The following is a 23,359-nucleotide window of genomic DNA, read 5'->3' on the forward strand; positions in this document are numbered from 1 at the left end:
TTGATGTCTGATCAGTATTGTTGGCTATTATTAAAATTTACCTTTTGAGTGTTAGGAACATGCTGTTTGCAGAAGTTGATGTATTCACTGACTGATATTATGTCTGAAGCAGTCTGCTAACCGAAACGCAACCCATTAGACAAAATCACAAAATGGCCGACGAATGCAGCGATCGCACAGACCCCGTGGGCGCCAATGACTTTTGTCCCAGGTGACCGCCTGCTCAGCGGGAAACAATGAGCAACAGTGGGAACCCTGCCCAATCGAAGATTGGTGCTACTGTGATGTCACTCCTGTCATCAGCAGTGGAGAGAGAATATAAGCAGAGCTGCCAGTGTAATAAATCAGTCTTCAACTTCGACTCCTCGTGTGTGTCTTCTTTTCACACTTTGTGTTAGCACACGCTACATTGATGACCTCAGCAGGTCCAACCGGCAGTTGGACCCAAAAATGATGGATCTAGCAGCTCTTCACGCAGATTCATTGAAACTGTCAACTTTCTGGGTGTCGCAGCCACATGTGTGGTTCGAACAGGTCGAGGCCCAGTTCCACCTTTGAAAGATGAACACTGACGACACATGTTACTACCATATGGTGAGCTTTCTTGGGTCATCTATTTCCTACTGCAGGTGCCGGAGCAAGGTAACTACAATGCCCTCAAGGAGCTATTAGCCCACACTTTTGGACTCTCACAGCGTAAGCATGCTGCCCAATTACATGTGGATAGTTTGGGGGACAAGGCCCCATCCGTCCTCATGAATGAGATGCTCACCCTTGCTGAGGGACACAGGCCTTGCCTGCTCTTAGTGTAGATTTTCCGGACCACCTGCCCGAGGGATATCCAACTCTTGCTTGTTGAGAAGGACCTCGGTGTCCCCAGGAATGTCGTAGCCCAGGTGGACGTGCTCTGGAGGGCGAAGAAAGAAAATGGTGCCTTGGTGGAGCAGATCGCTAGGTCCCACACACAACCGGCAAAAAGGCCAGCAAATAGAGAGACGAGTGGACCCCCTGACCCAACGGTATTGCTACTATCACCAACGATGGGGTGCAGGGGCCCATCAGTGTCGCCCACCCTGTGCTTTTCATGGAAACGCCATGGTCATTTGTCGTTAATGGCTGCAGCGCTTGGCCAATGTAACAGCCTCCTCCACATGAGGGACTCTGCCAGGAAGGCACTTCCTCATTGACACTGGCGCCAAAATAAGTGTCCCCCACCCCTCTTGGCCTAAGACACCCGGACAGCAAATGGGGCCCCACATTGATGGAAGCAAACAGCACTGTCATACGAGCGTTTGGCACCTGCACTGTCCCCCTCTGCTTCAGCAGCAGTGGGTTCATATTGACATTCATGGTTGTGGCTCTGGCGCAACCGCTCCTGGAAGCAGACTTCCTGAAAGCCCACTGCCAGCTGGTGGATCTTAAAGAGCAATGATTGATGCATGCCAGGACTCTTCAAATCATGCCCCTGGAGGAAGCCAAGTTACCTGCCCCCACCTCAACTCCATTACACTATCCGACAATGCATTTACGCGGGTCCTAGCAGAGTTCCCTTTGATCATGGTGCCATAGTTTTCCACCGCCAAGCTGAAGCATAGGGTAAGGCAACACATCATCACTGATGGCCCCCCACTCCACACCAGGACATGCCGCCTTCCACCCGAGAAGCCCACCTTCACAAGGGAGAGTTTATAAAAACATGGAAGAGCTAGGGATAGTACAGCATTCCGACAGCCCTGGGCCTCCCTCCTGTACATGGTACTGAAAGCAGCAGGAGAGTGGGGACCATATAGTGAATATCATGCCTCAACAAGGCCTCCACACCTGACAGGTACCCTGTGCTCCACATCCATGACTTTTAACAATAATTTATAAGGGGCATGGATGTTTTCAAAAATCAACCTTATTAGATCCTGGTCCATCCTGATGACATCATTAAAACTGCAATTATTACTCCTTTGGACTCTGAATTCCTAAGAATGTAGCCCAGACCTTCTAGAGCAGGGGTTCCCAACCTTTTTGTTCATCTGTACCCCTTGGGCATTTTTATAGGTTTCCATATACCCCTAAAAATTAAGGATAAAAAAAACATGACATTGTGCAATCTGACTGCAGATTACAATACCATGTATTGTACAGTAGTGGTTATTCGCTCAGACCCAATCTTCTTTGGCTTGGCTTCGCGGACGAAGATTTATGGAGGAGGTAAAAAGTCCACATCAGCTGCAGGCTCGTTTGTGGCTGACAAGTCCGATGCGGGACAGGCAGACACGGTTGCAGGGGAAAATTGGTTGGTTGGGGTTGGGTTTTTCCTCCTTTGCCTTTTGTCAGTGAGGTGGGCTCTGCAGTCTTCTTCAAAGGAGGTTGCTGCCCGCCAAACTGTGAGGCGCCAAGATGCACGGTTTGAGGCGTTATCAGCCCACTGGCGGTGGTCAATGTGGCAGGCACCAAGAGATTTCTTTAGGCAGTCCTTGTACCTTTTCTTTGGTGCACCTCTGTCACGGTGGCCAGTGGAGAGCTCGCCATATAACACGATCTTGGGAAGGCGATGGTCCTCCATTCTGGAGACGTGACCCATCCAGCGCAGCTGGATCTTCAGCAGCGTGGACTCGATGCTGTCGACCTCTGCCATCTCGAGTACTTCGACGTTAGGGATGAAAGCGCTCCAATGGATGTTGAGGATGGAGCGGAGACAACGCTGGTGGAAGCGTTCTAGGAGCTGTAGGTGGTGCCGGTAGAGGACCCATGATTCAGAGCCGAACAGGAGTGTGGGTATGACAACGGCTCTGTATACGCTTAATCTTTGTGAGGTTTTTCAGTTGGTTGTTTTTCCAGACTCTTTTGTACCCCCTGAAAAGTGCAAATGTACCACTGGGGGTACATCTACCCCAGGTTGGGAACCTCTGTTCTATAGGCTGATGGATGTGATGGGCCGGGATCTCCCATTTGCATTCATCTATTTGGGCGATATTCTCATTGCCAGCCACAACAACACCTAAGGCAACTGTGCACCCAGCTGCAGGAATTCAAACTATAAACCCTGCTAAGTGTCAGTTTGGGTTGGAAACGATCGACTTCCTGGGCATCGATTCAACAGGAACGGAGCCAAACCCTTATCCGAAAAGGTAGAGGCCGTTCGGCATTCCAACAAGCCCCGCACAGTGAAGGGGTTGCAAGAATTCACCAGTACGATGAACTTTTATCACCAATTCATACCGGCAGTGGCTCACATCATGCACCACCTTTTCGTGCTCATGGCAGGAAAGGGTAAAGACATTACCTGGGACAATGAGGCCTCGGAGGTGTTCCAGAAGGCCACAGATGCACTGGCCGACGCCACCCTTCTGGTACACCCCAGGCCAGAGGTACCAACCGCTCTCACAGTCGACGCATCCAGCACAGTGGTAGGGGCCGAACTGGAGCAATTTATTGAAGAGCAATGGCAGCCCTGGCCTTTAGCAGGTACCTCCGGCCACCCAAACTCAAATACAGCACCTTTGACCAGGAGCTATTGGCCTTGTACCTGGCAGTCAGGCACTTCAGGTATTTTTTGGAAGGCATGCAATTCAGGGTCTTCATGCACCATAAACTGTTAACCTTTGCCTTCCACAAAGTGTCTGTCCCATTGTCGCCAGGTAGCAGCGACATCTCTCTTACATGTCTGAGTTCACCACGGACATCCAACCCATCGGGGGTAAGACCAATGTGGTGTCCTGCCCTGCGATAGAATCCGACTAGGCTCTCTCCCAGGGAATAGACTATTCCGCCATAGCCATTCCACAGCAGGAGGACCCTGAGATCCTGGCATAGAGAACAGCAGTTTCCGGCCTCAGGCTGGAGAATTTTGCATTCGGTCCTGGCAGCCAGACACTCCTCTGCGACATCTCCACTGACAACCCCCACCCCATCATGCCAGTAACAAGGAGGCAGCAGTTCTATGACATGGTGCACACCCTGTCACACCCAGCCATCAGGACTTCTGTTAAAATGGTGGCCAGTAGGTTCGCCTGGCACAACTTTCAGAAGCAGGTCAATCAGTGGGCAAAGCCCTGCATGCTCTGCTAGACGTCCAAAGTGCACACACATGTCAAGGCACCACCCCCAGACTTTCATCTAGCGTGATGTTGATTCATCCATGTCCATATTGGCATTGTAGGGCCGCTGCTGGTCTCCCGCAGGGCGAGATGTATCCTCACCAAGATTTACTGCTCTATGAGGTGGCTGGAGGTAGTCCTATTGGCCGACACAACCACCGAGGCCTGCGACAGGGTATTGATTAACACTTGGGTGTCACGGTTCAGAGTCCCAGAGCATATGACCTCTGATAGAGGAACACAGTTCACTTCGGAACTCTGAACGGAACTGGCCAAGTTTCTGGGAATCCAGCTCCACCCTCAGACCAATGGGTTGGTGGAGCTGTTCCACAGGCATCTAAAGGCGGCCTTAATGGCTCAGCACAAGGGGCCAAACTGTGAAGATGAGGTACCCTGGGTACTCCTGGGGATTCATACCACACTGAAAGAGGACTTCCAACTTCTCAACAGCCGAGATGGTATACGGCTCCCCATTGGTGATACCAGAGTAGTTTTTGGCTGCTGTCAAGGATCCAGAAGACCCCACGGCTTCATTGACTAAACTGATAGAAAAATTGGGCAATCTAGCACCTCCGCAGACTCCGCCCAAGGCCAGACCAAAGCCTACGTCCCCAAAGACTTAGAGACCTGTGAGTACGTTTACATTCGGGACACAGGACACCTCTGCAACGGCCGTATGAGGGGCTGCATAAAGTAATCAGGCATTACTTTATCGACGTGTGCTGGATATTGGCGGTAAGGAAGAGACTTTCACTATCGACTGCATCAAACCAGCACACCTGGACATTAGTCAACTGGTCTCTACGCAGCCCCACGTGACACAGAGGTAGGCCACCAAAAGCAGCAAACAGTATTCCAATCGCCAGTTCTGGGTGGAGAGGGTTGTGTAATGGCCCGCTAACCGGACGCAACCCAGTACACAAAATGGCCGACGAACGTGGTGACTGTGCAGACCCGTAGGTGCCAACAATCTTTGTCCCAGGTGACCACCTGCACAGTGGGAAACAACGAGCAATGGAAGGAACGCTGCCCAATCGGAGATTGGCACTGCCGTAACATCACTCCTATCGTCAGCAGCGGGGGAGAGAATATAAGCAGAGCTGCCAGTGCAATAAATCAGTCTTTGACTTTTAACTCCTCGTGTGTGTCTTCTTTTCACACTTCAGTAACATGCACGCAACATGCCCATATTTTAGAAGTCAAAGCTGATCTCTTGGATGCTCTCTGTCATAGGAAGGATGGATACTTGGGTAATTGAGTGGTCTGATCCTACTGGTACAGATATGTTGACAGAGCAGGTAGCATTAGAAGGTGGAGTTTGGCCATAATCACTGTGAGATGGTTGACTTTTTTGTGGAATTTGTCAGTAATTAGAGTGAGACAGTTTCTTCAAAGGTGGTGGTTAAAGTTTGGCACAATTACGTTCTCGGCTCCTCGCATTGATGTTTATTTTGAGGGTGGCTTTAGATTTTGAGTCTAATTTTGACCTGTTCCCTCCCGCCCCACTGAGTTTTGCATATAGTTTAATGGTGTTGTTTGTCAGACTTAATTCAAATGCTGTTGATCAAATTCAAGTCTATCTTTGATCATCCAAATGGCAGAGGGGTACTGCTGGTTAGACTTATACCTAGATTGTTGTATATGGTCATAATAGCACTTTCACCAGCTAGATTAGGCATTGAGGTTGAATTTTTGATTCCTGTGCAGCAGTAGTTTGTGTCAACATTTATTCTATCTGGCCAGATTATAGTTATGCTTGGAGTAGAGATTCTTTTGCTGAAAAGGAAGCTGATTGTAAAACAAATGTTCACGTATCTGTCCAGCCAGTTTGAAAGTTGTCTCTTGTTCATGTAGAGTTGTTATTTTAATGTTTAATTAAAAATTGGGTTGAGAAGTTCATTTATTCTTGTTTTTCTATCTTCCCCTTAAATTCAAGCTCTGTAGTTGAGATACCACTTTCAGGGAACAATGCACCTGTACTCCTCGGTCTTTATCTTCTCTAGCCTTTACCATTGCTGTGTCCTACCCTGGTTTGACAGTCCAAATACCACATCTCGCACTTATCATAGTTAAGATCCATTTGCCACTCTATGGCCAACCTTCCCAACTAATCTAGATTATGTTGCTAATTTGGATATCCTTACTCACTGTGCAGTTATTTTTGCATTGTAGGCATTGTTGAATTCTGACACAAAATGATTTGTTTGTTTCAAACTATTTTCTTACATAGGTAGTATTGCCACTTGGTGCACAAAACTCTGATGACAAAGGTGTCAAAGAGACTCTTCTAGATGATGATGAATGTCCACTGCAGATTTTCAGAGATTGGCCAAGTGACAAAGGTGAGCAATGTGTATTTACTTTTAAAGAATTTTAATTGGGCTAAGCTTCAAACAAGTTTAATCTTGCAACCTGTGGAGAAGAGTGTACAATTTGCATGTTGGCAAAATGAAATGAATAATATTGTCTAAATAAAAAGATCATCAAAATCATTGATTTTCAACAACACAAAGAAATACCCTATTATGTATTACTTTTGCTTTTTGTGTTTACTGTATTTGCATCTCTTATTCACCTGGAGGTATGGTGTGGAAATTGTTGCTGTTCAGGGGAAGTAGACAGGGGCCTTAAACTTTTTAGGTGATTATGACCTGAAACAATATGTGCCTTTTCAGGCTGCCATTATATGTGGTGTTAAGAAACAGGCTGGATTAGTTGACCAAGAGAGGTCAGCCTACCAAACTCAACCTTGCCAATCTACATGTTGGAGGTGGAATACTTGCCAAAGCTCCAAAGTTAGACATAAACCAGGTCCTCAATGACCACTGTATTTGTTCTCTTGTTTTCTGGCACGTAGGTGCATTGTGTACTAGGTTCAAGGTGTGTATTATTGCTTGTCCAAGCTGCTTTGACAGAACTATCCAAACCATATGATTCTCATGATCAAATCTGTCTCATCATCAAATCTGTGGGATATCATTGCCAGCATATTCTCCTTCAAGTAGAATGTATGCCGCCAGAAGGGTTGGGTGCCCTGCATGTTAGCCTCTCAGCTTCAATACAGTCACAGCTGGCGTATTTTGCAAGGCTCCATTCTGGCAGCACATTGGAGCAGGAATGTCTCACATCGCTGTCAACATATGGGTCTGTCTTTGTGAAGTTTGCATATTTTCTCTGTGACCATCTAGGTACATTTTCCTCTCATGTCTTGGAGACCTGATGGTAAGGCTACTGTAAAATTAACTCCAGTGTAAGTGGTTGACTGGAGAATCAGATAGTGTTAAAGGGCATATATGAGAGACAGATCACAGAAAAATTAGTGGGACAATGGAATTGATAGGATTGCTCTGAGAGTTGACACAGACTCGATACTATCTCTGAAATATTTTAAATTAATTTTGAATTGTTTTAAAATATCTCCATTGAGTATTTAAGAATAGTAGGTGCTGGGTTAACTCAAATTAAGATGGCCCATTATTAATACAGCATTTTGCTCCAAAGTTTGAAAGACCAAGACCTGAAATATTGGCTTTGGTTCTCTCACAGGATTGTACTTAGTTTCATAATGCCATTTATACCAGTGAGAGCAAGTTAATATAAAATAACTTAAAATGGTTTGTGCATTCTTGTGGTTTTTTTTAAAATTGTTCACTGCTTCTTATAGTTTTCTGCTCCATCAATTCTGCATATATGAACAGGGCCCTCCATATTGTTTTCCTTGGACTGTTCACAAATGGCTACTTTGTTATTATACCCAACAGTGGAAATAATTCCATGTGGTTTGTTTATTTATGCCAACAAGAAATCTATAAGCCTAATGTATTCTAACCAAAACTGTATGGGTGATTCTAATTGTAGGCTAACAAGTAATTTTTTTTTTTTTAAAAACAGGTACTTTAGTTTTTCAACTAAAGAAAAGGCCACTCGACAATATCCCAAAGAATGCAAGGAAACAAAAAGAAATAGATGGGAGACTGCCAAAAGTAAAAGACAAGAATGATAGTTCAATCTATGGATCATCCTTGCCTCCTGAAAAGCTGCCATATCTTGTGGAGCTGAGTCCTGGTAAGAATTGCTTAATACTGACATAAAAATTGTCAACAGTTTACTTCTGCAATGTACAAGTCTTCTTTAATTTTTAGCTATTCAGGTGGAAAAGTCTCATGGCCTAGGACTAGTGGCTACGACATTGTGAGAAGCTAGGGAAGAAAATCCTGGGGTTCTAGCAGAGATATTTGTATCATTGTTAGCCACAGGTGAGGTACTAGAAGACAGGAGTGTGGGTGATTTATTGAAGAAGTGCTGCAAGAAAAAGCCAGGAAACCACAGGTAGAGGAGCCTAACATTAGTTCTGGGAATTTTACTGGAGGGGATTCAAGAGACAAGATCTACATTCACTTAGAAAGGCAAGGAGTGGTTAGGGTTGGGCAGCATGGCTTTGTACATGAGAAAATGTGCCTCACGAATTTGACTGCGGTTTTTGAAAAGGTAGCATGTTTTTTTACACAGCATTCGCGAGATTTTTCCATTTGGAAGTGTCGGCATTGATTGTTCCATTGTGAATGACCAACTGCAATTTTCTGTATCAGTCTGCCTTTTTATACAACGTACTGGCATTCCACAAACAAAATGGACAGAGTGTGTAAATCAACAGTGTCTACATCTAATGTTATGTATAACATATCATATTTAACTGCATGTTAGACCCGTTTGCTTTTCCCAAAAAATGGCTCAAAAATATTTCCCAGGTTTTGTATGCCAAGTTGAAATTTGGGTGATAATAGTGAGTAATGTCAACAATAACGCTGTCGCTCGCCGCACTAGTTGTCGTTGAGAAAGTGGCCAGTCTACAAACAAATTAATTTTATATTCTTTATCTTCTTGTCACTTCTGCCAATGGTTCTATAGCTAATGCAAATAAGAATGCTGATAATGGGCATCCTTGTCTGGATGATCTTTCTAACAGAAAAGGCTTAAATATTTGACTACTTGTGACGACCTTGGCTTTTGGATAATCATACAAAGCTCTTATCCAATTTATAAAAGTATTTGGAATTCCAAAAACATTTAACATTTTAAATAAAGAATCCCAGTCTAATCTATCAAACACTTTTTCTGTGTCTAGAGCCAGTGCAACTGCTGATATATTTTCTTTCTGGGCTACATTTAATATAAGTTAAACTATATTGTCCACAGATCTATAATTAATAAAGCTAGTTTGATCCATATTTATTAATTTAGGTAAACATTTAGCTAATCTATTAGCTAATAGTTTGAATACCATTTTATAATCTGTATTTAATAATGATATTGGTCTATAAGATGGTAACAAAGGATCTTTCCAGATGATGTTATATTGTATCTTTAAAACAACAGAAATATTGAAGAAAATAAATACGATCATCAGAGTATGGTTTAATATCAGGCTACAAAGTTAATGTGAAAAAGAGTGAAGTGATGCCCATGAATGACGGGGACTATACTCAAAGCAAGCAGGTGATGAAGTTTAAATGGCAAAATTAAGAAATTAGATGCTTAGGAATTAATATTGACAGGAATTTAAATAATTTATTTAACGAATTATTTACCATTATTGAAAATAAAATTAGTGAAGATTTAAAAAGATGGAAAGATTTACCAATAACTTTAATAAAAAGGATAAAATGTGTAAAGATGAAGAATTTTCCAACGATACTGTAGCCGACCGCTACAAACAGTGTGGCAGGTTAAACTCACTCCTTTATTAGGGCTGGAAAGGCTGTTTTTATACTGTTCAAGTTCCCGCTATTTTTGCTGATTGACTGAGTCATCCATATGAATAACAATAGCGGGTGAGAACGTCCATGCATATGAATGCCCTTCATCCCCAGCCTGTTTCTGCTGAGTTAACTGGGCAGCTTGACCTACACCATCTTAGGGCTGTTGGTCTGATGCTGCCCTACGTTCTACCCCCGCCGGTTCGTTGGCCTGGGAGTCGCTTTAACGATCTCAGTCCGCGTCTGCTGCCATGAGATGTGCTGGCCCGATCTCCGCAATTGCAAGCCACTACATGATGCCCCCCCCCAAGAACCGGCGTTACAGTCTATAGTGTCCGTAGATATAGTCCCCAAAGTCCTTTGGTGATGGTGTCTTGACGGATTCTGCTGAGTCTATGTGGGCAAGCTTGAGTCTATCTGTAGTGAAGACCTTTGGTTTACCACCAATCTCCAGCTCAAAGGTAACTCCGTTGTTCTGGATGACTTGAAGTCACCCGCAACCCAACAGCATGGTGGAGCGTTTCCACCGGCACCTCAAGTCTGCCCTCATGACTAGACTCAAGGGCCCCAACTGGGTGGACGTGCTACCATGGGCACTACTGGGCATTCAAATACCACTGAAAGAAGACCTCCATGCGTCCTCCGCTGAACTCTTCTATGGAGCTCCACTTACAGTTCCGGATGACTTCGTATGGCTTCTGGAGTGGTGAACGGTGGGGTCCTCTGCGTACAAATACGTATTTAGTCCTTGAGTTCTTTGGGGATGTTGGATTTGGCTTGTCCATGTTTGGAGGGTGAAATCAAAGCCAGATTACAGACCTTTTCACACAACCTGTCCAGGAAGGTGGTTGTATCCCTCCTGCTGTCCTCTGGCCTGTGGAACGAAATCCCTGGGAACTGTAAGTGGGGCTCCGTAGAAGAGTTCAGCAGAGGATGCATGGAGGTCTTCTTTCAGCACTGTTCAAATGCCCAGTAGTGCCCATGGTAGCTCGTCCACCCAGTTGGGGCCCTTGAGACTGGTCATGAGGGCAGTCTTGAGGTGTCTGTGGAAACGCTTCACCATGCTGTTGGCTTGCGGGTGGTATGACGTCGTATGGTGTAGCTGAGCGCCCCACAGGTTGGCAGTGTCGGTCTACAAACCGGAGGTGAACTGTGCACCTTAGTCAGAAGTGATGTGCTGTGGCACTCTGAATCTTGCAATCCAGGACGAGAGGAGTGTTTTGACACAGGACTTAGTGGATGTGTTGGCCAGAGGAATTGCTTCTGGCCACCGGGTGAAGCGGTAGTGGAAACCCTGAGAGACTGGTAAGGGTTCCACTATGTCCGCGTGAATGTGGCCAAACCTGCGTTGTGTTTGCTCGAAAAGCTGTGGGGGGACCTTGGGGCGTCACTGCACTTTGGCCGTTTGGCACTGCATACACACCTTGGCCCACCCCCGGACTTATTTCTGCAATCCATGCCACATGTACTTGCTGGCCACCAAGCCGGACCGTAGTCCTGATGGATGGGTGTGCCAGCCCGTGGATGGAGTCAAAAACTCATCGCTTCCATGCCGTTGGGACAATAAGTCGAACCTGCCCGGAGGCCACGTTGCACAGGAGGGTGGTTGTACCTGTTCTGACTGGAACTCCTGAAGCTGAAGGTCTGTAACAGCGGTCCTGTACTGCGGGACCTCATCATCCTGCTGCTGTGACTGTGCCTCTGCCAGTGCTGCGAAGTCCAGACTATTGACCAGAGAGTGGATGCTGTTTCTTGACAAGGCGTCCGCGACGACGTTGTGTTTGCCCGAGATGTGCTGGATGTTGGTGGTGTACTCCGAAATGTAAGACAAGTGTCTGTTGGCGGGGTGACCAGGGGTCAAGAGATTTTAACCAGGCCGAAAGTCAGTGGTTTGTGGTCCGTGAAAGCCCTTCCTTCAAGAAAGTACTGGAAGTGGCGGATGGCTAAGTACAGCACCAGCAGCTCTCTATCGAAAGCACTGAATAAAGCTAGTGGGTACCAACTTCCTTCTATCTGCTGCTCCAGGACTCCACCAATTGCTGTTCCTGAGGCATCAACTGTGAGGGCCTTGGGTGCATCTGGTCTGGGGTGGGTCAGGAGTGCAGCTTTGGCCAGGACTTCTTTGGTTTCCACAAACGCACGTGCCGATTCTTCATCCCAGGTCAGGTCCTTCTCCTTTCCGGTCATCAGGATGAACAGAGAGTGCATCATTCGGGCAGCTGCTGGGAGAAACATGCGATAAAGGTTTATCATCCCCACGACCTCCTGCAGACCTTTGGTTGTACTGTGCTTCGGGAAGCTGCAGATGGCCTCTACCTTGTCGGGCAGTGGTGTGGCCCCATCCTTTGTAATCCTGTGGCCCAGGAAGTCAATGGTGTTCAGGCCAAACTGGCATTTGGCTAGGTTGATGGTGAGGCCAAACTCCTGCAGACGACTACAGAGATTTTGGAGGTGCTGAAGGTGTTCCTGTCAGGTTCTACTTGCCACAAGGATATCATTGAGGTAGACGAAAGTGCCGTCCAGGTCTCGGCCCACTGCATCCATCAGTCACTGGAATGTCTGTGCCACATTTTTGAGCCCAAATGGCATCCTCAAGAACTTGAACAACCCAAATGGAGTGATCATGGTTGTCTTAGGAATGTCATCGGGATGCATTGCAATCTGGTGATATCCTCACATGAGGTCCACTTTTGGGAATATTGTTGCCCGTGCAGGTTTGCTGCAAAATCCTGGATGTGTGGCACAAGGTAATGGTCCGGGATGGTGGCCTCATTGAGCCGGCGATAGTCGCCACATGGTCTCAAGCCCCCAGTTGCTTTAGGTACCATATGCAGGGGCGAGGCCCATGGGCTGCCTGACCGTCAAATGACACCCAACTCCTCGAGCTTGCGGAACTCCTCCTTGGCCAGTTGGAGCTTCTCTGGGGAAGTCGCCTCGCCCTTGCGTGGAGAGGTGGGCCCTTGGTCAGGATGTGATGTCTGACACCGTATCGAGGCATCTCCGCTGTGAACTGAGGGGAAAGGATTGCAGGAATCCCGCTAGCACTTTGAAGAACATCCTCCGAGCTGCAGACCGGGTCCGGGTGCATTGCCGGAAACTTAGCGCCCCTCAGTGTGATGGCCTGGTAGGGCTCGGTGTGGACAAGTCACTTACCCTTAAGGTCCACTAGGAGGCTGTGGGCTCATAGGAAATCCGCTCCGAGGAGTGGGTGTTCCACTACAACCTCGTTGCCCCATCTCCGGTGGTATAGAAGCACCATCTGTCACTGGACTCGCTTCTGCCTCTCGTCTGCTGTTCCTTGCTTGGGACTGCTCTGGTCTGATTGCAGGACTTCTTTACGAGCCCCACAGTAGCCAAGCATTTCTGTTTCCACAGAATATCTGCCCGTGTTGCGACTCTCCGGGAGTCGGTGAAATCGGCATCCGCCCAGAGCAATTGGTTGTCTTCAGACATCTGTTCCAGGAATGCCTGCTCGAACATGATACCAGGCTGCTCAGATCCCAGGAGGGCCAGCATCTCGTTGATGAGTACCGACGGGGATCTATCTCCAAGCCCATTCAAGTGGAGCAAATGTGCTCCTCTTTGCTGCGAGAGACCGAAAATCTCGGTTAATAGCTCTTTGAAGACAGTGTAAGTGCCTTCTGAAGGTGGCCTGTGGATAAAGTTGGCCACTCAGTCTGCAGTCTGCGAATCCAGGGTGCTGACCACATGGCAGTACCAGGTGGTCTCTGCTGTGATGCCCCGAATCTGGAACTTAGCCTCCGCCTGGTTCTCCATCACTAGATTTAGATTCCTTCTAAACCATCGGGGTCACCAATTGTAGCCGACTGCTATAAAGAAACACACGCAGTGTGGCAGGTTAAGCTCACTCCTTTATTAGGGCTGGAGAGGCTGCTTTTATATACTGTTCAAGTTCCTGCCGTTTATTTTTGCTGATTGAGTCACCATATGAATAACAATAGCGTCTGCTGCTGCGTGATGTGCCTGCCTGATTTCCGCAATTGCGGGCCGCCCAATACAATAAGAAAATTTATTTGGCAAGATAAAATGCCAAGGACAGCCTTGGAAAAACTGACTTGGGAATTTGATCAGGATTGCTGAATTTTAAAAATTATTATAAATCAGCTCAATTAAGATTCTTGTCCTCCTTTTATCAAACTGGAGAAAAGACAGCTTGGGTACAGATTAAAATGAATAAAATAGGAGAAATTAATCCAGAACATATTTTGTACAAATGGCATGGAGATCTTTTGAAAGGGAAAATAGAAGTACCAATTCTAAAGCATTTGCCTAAGATATGGAATGGAAGCATATGGAAAGAGGAATGAAGAATTATCAAGTAGCCAAGATTATATTAAAGCAGAACCCACTTATCCCTTTTACAATTAATAATCCTTTTTTTTATATTTGGCATAATTATGGGATAAAGAGGATAAAAGATTGTTTTTTAGGTTCCTTTTTCTGACTCTTGAACAAATGAAAGAGAAATACAATATACCAAATAATACTATTTTCTTATCAACTCAAATCATATTTTAAAAATGTGAGGTGCGAATTTTAGACTTCTGGAGCAGTCAATTTGAATAGTTAATAATTGATACATTTATAGAGAAATGTGTTATTAAAGTATATATAAAATTACAAGACACAATACAGAAAAAGGAATTATATAAGTCAAAACAAAGGTGGGAAAGAGATTTAAATATACAAATTCAAGAAGAGGTCAAGATTGTGTTATCAGAGTGTAACCAATACAATCAATGTCAGATATCAAATGGTATAATATAATTTTTTGCACCAGCAATACTATTCTCCATATAAATTACATGGACTTGACTCAAATTGTTCTGATAAATGCTGCAGATGTAATAAGGATGTAATAACTTTATTGCATGCAGTTTGGTTGTGTGGAAAAGTTGAAAATTTTTAGAAAGATTTGAGTATATTAAAGGAACATATTATGAAGATACACAAATACCAAAAGATCCCAGTGTAGCAGCTACTTTGGTAGAGCTACTAAAGCAATACACACACACTGGGTTAGTCAACACAAGACTGTTTTATTTAGACTTTACAGGCTTCTTTTATATACCTTCTGTCCCGAGCTCCACGGGGTGAAGTGGGACATCATTATGAGTTTGCTGCCGATCCACAGGACCTGCAGGTTTAAATTAAGCACTATGAGTGTTCCGCGCCTTCCAGCAGGAGTCTCCATAAACCAACGAGCCGTTACTTGGCACACAGCACTGCGTGCATGCAGTGATTAAATGGGTGAGTACCCAGCTGTCTGTCTTAGGCTCCGTGTGCCCACCGAAGAACCACGCCGGCGACGGTTTGCAATATCACGCTGTGCCCCCGCTCGACCACCTCCCCCCAGAACCATCGCCCGAAACTAAAACACCAGCTGCATATGGGCAGGCTTAAGTCTGTCCACACTAAACAACTGCGAATGCCCCCCAATGTCCAAAGTATGCACAACCCCATCTTTCTTAATCACACGGAAAGGGCCCTCATACGGTTGTTGTAACGGTGCTCCTGGGACCTACCTGCATACAAAAACAAAATCAGCGTCAAGGAGTGGTGAGGGCACATGCCGTTTAGAGGTTCCATACAAGTTGGTAGGAATAGGTTTGCTGATTGCAACACCACGTCAAAGCTGCTGAAGGACATCCAGGTCAGAGTTGGTTGTGAAATTAATGTCCCTTGGAACTGTAAGGACCGTACCATAAACCATCTCTGCGGACAATGCAGACAAATCTATCTTTGGAGCTGTGAGCACTCCCAGTAGAACCCATGGCAACTCCTCGACCCAATTGGGACCAGTGAGTCGGACCTTAAGAATGATCTTTAGTTGCTGGTGGAAACGTTCCACTGTTGGATGGTGGATGGTACGGTGTGGTGCAGGTGTGTGCCACAAAAGTGCGCAAAGGCAGATCATAATGCAGAGGTGAATTGTGCTCCTCAGTCTGAAGTTATGTGCATCGGGACACCAAATCTAGTGATCCAATTGACAATGCTATGGTGCATGTCTCGGGGTCACTGGATGGCAATGGGATGACCTCTGGCCAGTGCGTGAAATGGTCTACGACTGTTAGAATGTATCTCATGTTTTGAGATACTGGCAATGGTCTGACCATGTCCACATACACATGTTCAAACTGCCTATGTACTGCCGGGAAAAGTCGAAGAGGTGCCTTAGTGTGCCGCTGAATTTTGGCAGTCTGGCAGGAGGTACATGTGCGGGCCCATTGCACGACGTCTTTTTTCAGTCCAAGCTAAACTTATTTATTTGACATGAGCTTGACGGATGTTCTGATGGACGGATGAAACAAGCTGTGTACCTGGTCAAAAAGCCATTGCCTCCAAGATGCCAGAATCACTGGTCTTGGGTAGCCCAAAGACATGTCACAAAGTAGTGGGCCGCCCAGTTGTGGTGCCATCTGTTGTATGTCCAGGTTAGTAATGGCCATACTGTATGCCTGAACGTCGTGGTCCATGGCCTGTGCATTGTGGTGAGGATCTGAAACAGTGGTCGAAGAATGTCATCAGCTGCTGGAATGAACCAGTGCAGTCATTAAATGGGTGAGTACCCAGCTAGAGTACCCAGCTAGAGTACCCAGCTGTCTGTCTTCGCGCCTGCCGAAGAACCACGCCGGTGACGGTTTGCAATATCACGCTGTGCCCCCGCTCGACCACCTCCCCCAAGAACCATCACCCGAAACTAAAACACCAGCTGCATGCACCTTAGGTGCATGCCCTCGCCCAAGAATTTCTACAGTTCCTTAACCATGGTAGGTTTTGGAAAAGCACGACTGCGTCTACCTTGATAGATAAGGGAAAGACATCGTTAGCCGTGATCCTGTGTCCCAGGAAGTCGATGGTAGACTTGCCAAATTGACATTTGCTAGGATTGATGGTAAGACTGAATTCTTCCAACCATTGGAACAGGCGGTGTAAATGCAGGTGGTGATCCTGTTCAGTCTGACTGGCTATGAGGATGTCATCCAAGTAGATGTAAGCGAACTCTAAATCCCTGCCAAAGCATCTATAAGTCACTGGAAGGTTTGACTGGCGTTCTTCAACCCAAATGGCATCCTAAGAAATTCAAAAAGCCTAGAAGGGGTAACAATATCCATTTTAGGAATGAGATCCTTATGGATCGGGATTTGATGGTATCCTTTGACAAGATCAAACTTGGAGAAAGCATGGCAATTGTGCAGTTGGGCAGTGAAATTTTGTATATGAGGGATAGGGTATCTGTCGGATGTAGTTATACCATTGAGCCTACGATAATCACTGCGGGGTCTCCATTGACCTGTTTTCTTTGGTATCATGTGTAACGGTGATGCCCAAGGTCTGTTGGAGCGCAAAATGATACCTAATTCCTCCATTGCAGTAAATTCTGCCCTAGCCTGCCACAGCTTATCAGGTGGAAGATGACGAGCCCTGGCGTAAATTGGCAGGCCTGAAGTGATATGTAATGGGACACACCATGGGCTGTTTTGGAGGTATTGAAATTAGGAGAGAGAATACCCGGAAATTCATCAAGCAGGCCAGCATAGGCATCTTTGTGCAGAATATGCACCCCAAGTTGGGAAACTCTCCCTTTGCTGAATACCAACGGGTATGTTTGAAAAATGGAGGCATGAATCAGTTTCCTCCGCTTCACACCTTCGCAAGTCATGGGACCTTAAAAAATCTGTATCCAAAATGGGCTGGTCAACGGAAGCCAAGATGCAATTCCAATGGAATATCGCACCTCCTATCCCAATGATGACCCGTCGTGTGCCAAAGCTGGGAATGGTAATCCCATTTGCTGCTTGATTAGCCAGGTGTTGTTGTTTGTTTTTTCAAAATAGGTTGGTGGGAGCAAACTGACCTCAGCAGCCGTGTTTACAAGAAATTTGCGCTTGCCAGCGTTATCTTGAAGATACTGGAAACCGGCTTTTTTATTTCCTGATTTTTTTTCTTTTCCCCTGTAATAGGGACATGGCGGGACACATTTATTGGCATTTTTCCCCAACGGCAATGGTAAAAACGCCATTCTCGCCACCTGTCAGCGTGTTCTTCCTTCTTTGACTGAACCATGGTTACAGGAGGCTCGTAGGACACGGGAGATGGATCTTCTGCGAAAACAGGCTGTAAGTGAGCAGATTCTTGTGTTGGAGTACGATAGAGCATGTCAGCCTCCCGCGCTACATCATGGGGATGGCAGAAATCCATGTTAGCGATTGGTATGGCGACTCGACCCTGGAGTTTGGACAGGAATAGAGTCTCAAAAGGTAAGCAATGAGAATGACCATCTGCTAATGTGAGCATCTCATTCATTAGATCAGATGGATTCCTGTCACCCAGACCCTCCATATTTAAAAGCCGTATGCTGCACTTATGACCAGTCAATTCCAGCGTGTCCTGGAAAAATTGGTGGAACCTGGTGTACTGGTTCTCCGCCAGGGGATTGGCAACAAATTCACTTACTCTAGGTGCAGTAGCAGCATCCAATGCACCTACGACGTGCCAGAATTTCATGTCCTCTGCCGATATGCCACGAAGACGAAACTGAGTCTCAGCCTGATTAAGCCATACCCGAAGCTGATGGGTCCAGAAAGGAGGCAAGTGAAGTCCCATCACATTAACTGCTGCTGTAGTTGTGTCCATGATAACTCGATTCAAGCTTCGGCTGAATCTTGCAGTCGGGGTCACCGATTGTAGCGGCTACTTTGGTTGATGTTCTAAAGCAATACACACACAGCAGGTTAGTCAACACAAGACTGTTTTATTTAGACTTTACAGGCTTCTTTTATATACCTCGTCCTGGGTTTCATGAGATGAGGTGGGACATTCATGGGATGAGTTTGCTGCCGATCCACGGGACCTGCAGGTTTAAATTAAGCATTATGAGCATCCCGCGCCTTCTGGCAGGAGACTCCTTAAGCTAATGTGCCATTACTTGGTGACCAGCACTACACGCGTGCTGTCCATTAAATGGATGAGTACCCAACTGTCTTGTGGCTCCACACACCTGCCGACGAACCACATTGCGAGGGTTTGCAATACTGCGCTGTGTGCCTGCTCGGCCCGCTACACCAGAATATTTCTGCTAGGTGATTTATATGAAACAGACCACTAAATTGAAGTTATATAATTATCAACGAAAGTTTTTGAGTGTATTTTACAAGATCTGGAAACCATACATGGATTTCGTTGATAAAAGCCCATCCGTGTCATCCATTACACCTGCTCCTCCCAATTAATATGTTTAAGATAGAATTTATGTGTTAGAAAATAGAAATAGTGAATGATATACAATATATTCAGGTGTGCTTTCTTTCTTCTTTCTTTTTCTTTTTGGGGGAGGGGAGGGATGGGGGATAAAAGCAAAATTATCCATCATTTTGCATCACTTTTATTATAATCTATTATTCAAGACAAAGAAATGTATGTTTGTATTTGATGCAAATGGAAAATAATTTTTTTTATATACAAGTGTCCAGTCTGGACACAAGGGTTTGCTGTCAAACATTATTTTTATTAATGCACACAATGTATAAAAGAGTGTGGGAAAATACACGGACAGTTTAATAAAACATATATAAACAATGTATAAAGGAGTGGGAAAACGCACAATTTAAATAAAACGTATGCACAATGTATAAAAATGTTGGAAAATCTGCTGCAAGTATTGATCAAAAGAAGTGGATTTCAAACTTTTTCTGTTCACAAACTACCTTCAGTAATCCCTAATAACCATTATTTATTGTTGGGGGCTGGTGGCAAGCTGATGGTGGGGGAGCAGGGCAGTGGACTTCAGACTGTTCAAACTGAGGACAAACCCACAGACCAGCTTGCTCGCAATCTGGCAGACCTCATGTCAAATCTAAGGTTAGGCTTCAGATTAGTTTATCAATATGTGGGCGCACGATCATCACTGGTTTCTGAGGTTCTTTGTCACTATAAATTGACACTTTTGGTTGGCCATGCATTCATTACCCTGTGCCTGTATTTAGGTTTTAGTGGGATCCATGCTTTATTTCCTTTCCAGTACTTGTTGAAGGACTGGGGTAAGTTTGTTGCCTGCACAGTGGGCGACCTGACATTCACACTTTAGGGTTAGGTGTGGGATTTTGGATAGAGTTAAGGCTATGGTTGGGATTAGGATTAGACGTGGGGTTTCAGGGTTGGATTAGATATGGTTTTCGGGGTTGGTTTAGGGTTAGGCTTAGCACCCCACAGAAACAGAGCAGGACAACAGGTACTTTAAAAAAAAATAAAAATTTACTCAGAAGATTACAGTAAACAATACACATCATGATTTGAGTTGGTCCCAGAATGTCTGCAGTGCAGTTTGATTTGGGAATTTTACTTGGTGCCTTGGCAAAAAAAATGGTACTGGAATGGCAGCCCCCATTAGGTTCTATGCTTTCTACACAACACACTTTCTGGGGAAAAAAGGGAATAATGTCCTAGAACGAAGTGGCTGTGTAAAAAGTATGAAAAAAGGCTTGATGTGGTAGATGTTCTCTCAGTGAGTTTCGACAAAGTTAGCTGTTCCACAAGGTTAAATTGCATCGGTTCAATGATGAGGAAGCCAATTGAATACAAAGTCAGCTTGGTGGAATTAATCGTGTGTATGCCAAATGTATGTTTTTAACATAGAAAGATTCTTAAATGTACCTTTAAAATAGGAGAATATTGAAAATTAGTTGGCCATCAGTTCCAAAGAGTCTGCTTTGTCATTCATTACAATTATGGCTCCCTCTTCGTAACTTTTCATTGTTAAGGGATGTACAGTTAAATCCCACTTTACAAATAACTGAATTACGAAAATTCACTTAAACAAGAAAACCCGTGTTTGCTTTTATGAAGAAATTGTAATGGGTTTTCACTTTTACGAAAATTGCCTCCAATAGTAGTGAATGGTTCTTCACTTTATAAATTTTTGATTTATGAAAGGTTTCTCAGGAACACTCCACCTTTGTAAAGTGTGGTATACCATTATTTCTCTTACTGTGCAATTATTTTATGATCTAAAATTACTCTTGTACTAATAGCTGTAGGTTTCGCATTTATGAAAGGCAGTTCATTGACTTTTGAATACTTGGGGAATTTCTGAGCATGTTAAAAAGATCTTTTTGTATTGAATTTGTGCACTTGTGTGAAACTGAATTATCTTTCACATTTTGATCAATCACAAAATATTCCATATAAATGTAACACCACCCTGCATTCTAAATTGCCTTGATGTTCTTTGTGCAGTTTTGACTTAAGTACTTTATAAGTAGTTTGTATAGATTCATTTAAGAGGCTGATGAGATATAAAGAAGTGAATAGAGGAGGTTTTGAAATGTTTGAAATTTGAAATAAAGATGGAAAGAAGTTTGTGTGGAGCGTAGTTAAATAAGAATGTTTACAAATGCTGTGATTGTTTACACAAAAATGCAGGTGAAAATCAGAAAGTCACAATGTTTGTTATGTGGCAAAGATAAAGATACGTTTCAGGCTTTAGCCCTTCATGATATGAGCAAAAAGCAGGCAGACACCAGAATAAAATGAGGGGGGGGAGGAGCATAGGCCCACAGGCCAGAGATCATGGGTGGATATGGGTGGGAAGTGATAGGGGGAATGGGGAAACCTCTCTGAATGGAAAGGGAAGGGGGAGAAGAGCTGGAGGAAAGGAGACAGACGGATGGGAAGAGAGCGAGACGGTACAGGAAATCATAAAGTTCGATTTTAATGCCATCCATTTGGGGACTGGCCAGAAGGAATACTAGGTGTTGCTCCACCATTTTGTGGGTGGCTTTGGTTCGGCGGTGTGAGGCCATGGACAGATGTGGGGCACAGAATTTAAATGGTTGGCCACTCGGAGGTTCCTGCTATTGCTTAAGACAGCAAAGATGCTCAAAGAAACAATCTCCCACTCTTTGTCTAATCTCTCCGATGCAGAGAAAGCCGCAAACAGAACACCAGATGCAGTTGATGATCCCCGCAGATTCACAAGTGAAGTATTGATTGTTTTGGGCCGGAATGGTGGTGAGGAAGGAGGTGTGTGCTCTAGTGTGGCTCTTTGCGGTCATAGGGGTAGATACCAAGTGGGTGATTGGTCAGATGGGATGAAAGGGTGAGGGAATCATGGAAGGAATAGAGAGAGGAGAGGGTGGTGAGATCATGTTGTACGTGACAGAAATATGTTGGATGCAGAGGCTGGAAGAGTATTAGGTGAGGACAGGGTGAACCCTCAGAGCAGAGAGGGCCAGGGCATTTGTGTGAAAAATGGAGGAGATGTGGGTAAGGTTTGAGTTGATGGTGGTAGAGGTGAAACCATGTTTTTGAAGGAGGACATCTCGGATAATCTGAAATGAAAGACTTCATCCTGGGAGTAGATGCAACAGAGAAGGAGGAATTGTGCCCTTACAGGGCACAGGATGTGAAGAGGTGTAGTTGAGGTCATTGTGGGAGATCTGTAGAAAATGTTTGTAGAAAGTTTGTCTTCTGAGATAGAGGAAGAGGAGTGTTGCCAGAGATGGAGCAAGTGAATTTGAGTTTGGAATGAAAGTTAGCAGCAAATCAAATAAAGTTGGCGAGCTCATTGTGGGTGAATGAGGCAGCATCAATGTAGTCATCATATTATCAGAGGAAGAGTTGAGGAACCTTGGCTGTGTAGGCTTGTAGCGTGGATTGCTCCATGTAGCCAACAAAAAGGCAGGCATAGCTGGGACCCATTCAGGTACCCTTTGACTTGGAAAAAGTAGAATGAGTCAGAGGAGAAGTTATTGAGAGTGAGTACAAGTTCTGCTAGGCGAAGAAGTGTAGTGGAGGGGAACTGATTGGATCTGTTATTGAGAAAGAAATGAAGGGCTTTGAGACTTCTGTACAGAGATGTGTGGAGATTGGATCTCCATTATGAAAGTGAGGCAGTTGATTTCAAGGAATTGGAAGTTGAAGTAATGAAGGGCATGTGAGCTATTGTAGATGTGGGTAGGGAGGGACTGGACTGCTGGATTGGGGAGGGGTGGGAGGGTGGTGGAAGGAATGGAGATGATAAAAGTTTTGTGGGCCAGAAGCATGCAGAAACAATCAGTCCACTAGGACAATTGGATTTGTGGATCTTGGGAAGGAGGTAAAACCAGACAGGACAGTGTTTGGAAACAGGTTGGATGCTGGGGCAGGGAGATGACTAGAAGTGATGAGGTTAGAGATGGTATGTGAGATGGTGGCCTGATGTTATATGGGGTCCTATTGAAGGGGTAAGTGGAAATGTCTGAGAGCTGTCTTCTGGCTTCAGTAAGATAGAGGTCAGTACACCCGACCACAACAGTACTGTCCTTGTCTGTGGGTTTGATAGCGAAGTTGGGATTGGTGTGGAGGAAGTGGAATGCAGAGGGGGTAAAATTAGAATGTGAAGGGAGTAGTGAAGTTAAGACAGTTGATGTCTTGGCAGCAGTTGGAAATGTAAAGATCCAGAGCAGGCAGATGGCCAGGACAAGGTATCCAAGGGGAGGAAGACTTGAGGCA

The 23,359-nt window shown here is 45.1% G+C and overlaps 1 protein-coding gene across 7 annotated transcripts in view; it reads left to right on the forward strand.

Moving 5' to 3' along the window:
* The window catches only part of afdna (afadin, adherens junction formation factor a), a 310,032-nt gene that overhangs the window by 91,234 nt on the left and 195,439 nt on the right, over positions 1-23,359 (forward strand). For all 7 annotated transcript variants that reach the window (XM_069932147.1, XM_069932152.1, XM_069932148.1 and 4 more), the window contains exons 7-8: positions 6,322-6,433; positions 7,983-8,156. In XM_069932147.1, the coding sequence (XP_069788248.1) occupies positions 6,322-6,433; positions 7,983-8,156 (286 nt within the window). The remainder of the gene's footprint in view (positions 1-6,321; positions 6,434-7,982; positions 8,157-23,359) is intronic.

This window comes from Narcine bancroftii, chromosome 4 (genome assembly GCF_036971445.1).
Source record: "Narcine bancroftii isolate sNarBan1 chromosome 4, sNarBan1.hap1, whole genome shotgun sequence".
Lineage (NCBI taxonomy): Eukaryota > Metazoa > Chordata > Chondrichthyes > Torpediniformes > Narcinidae > Narcine > Narcine bancroftii.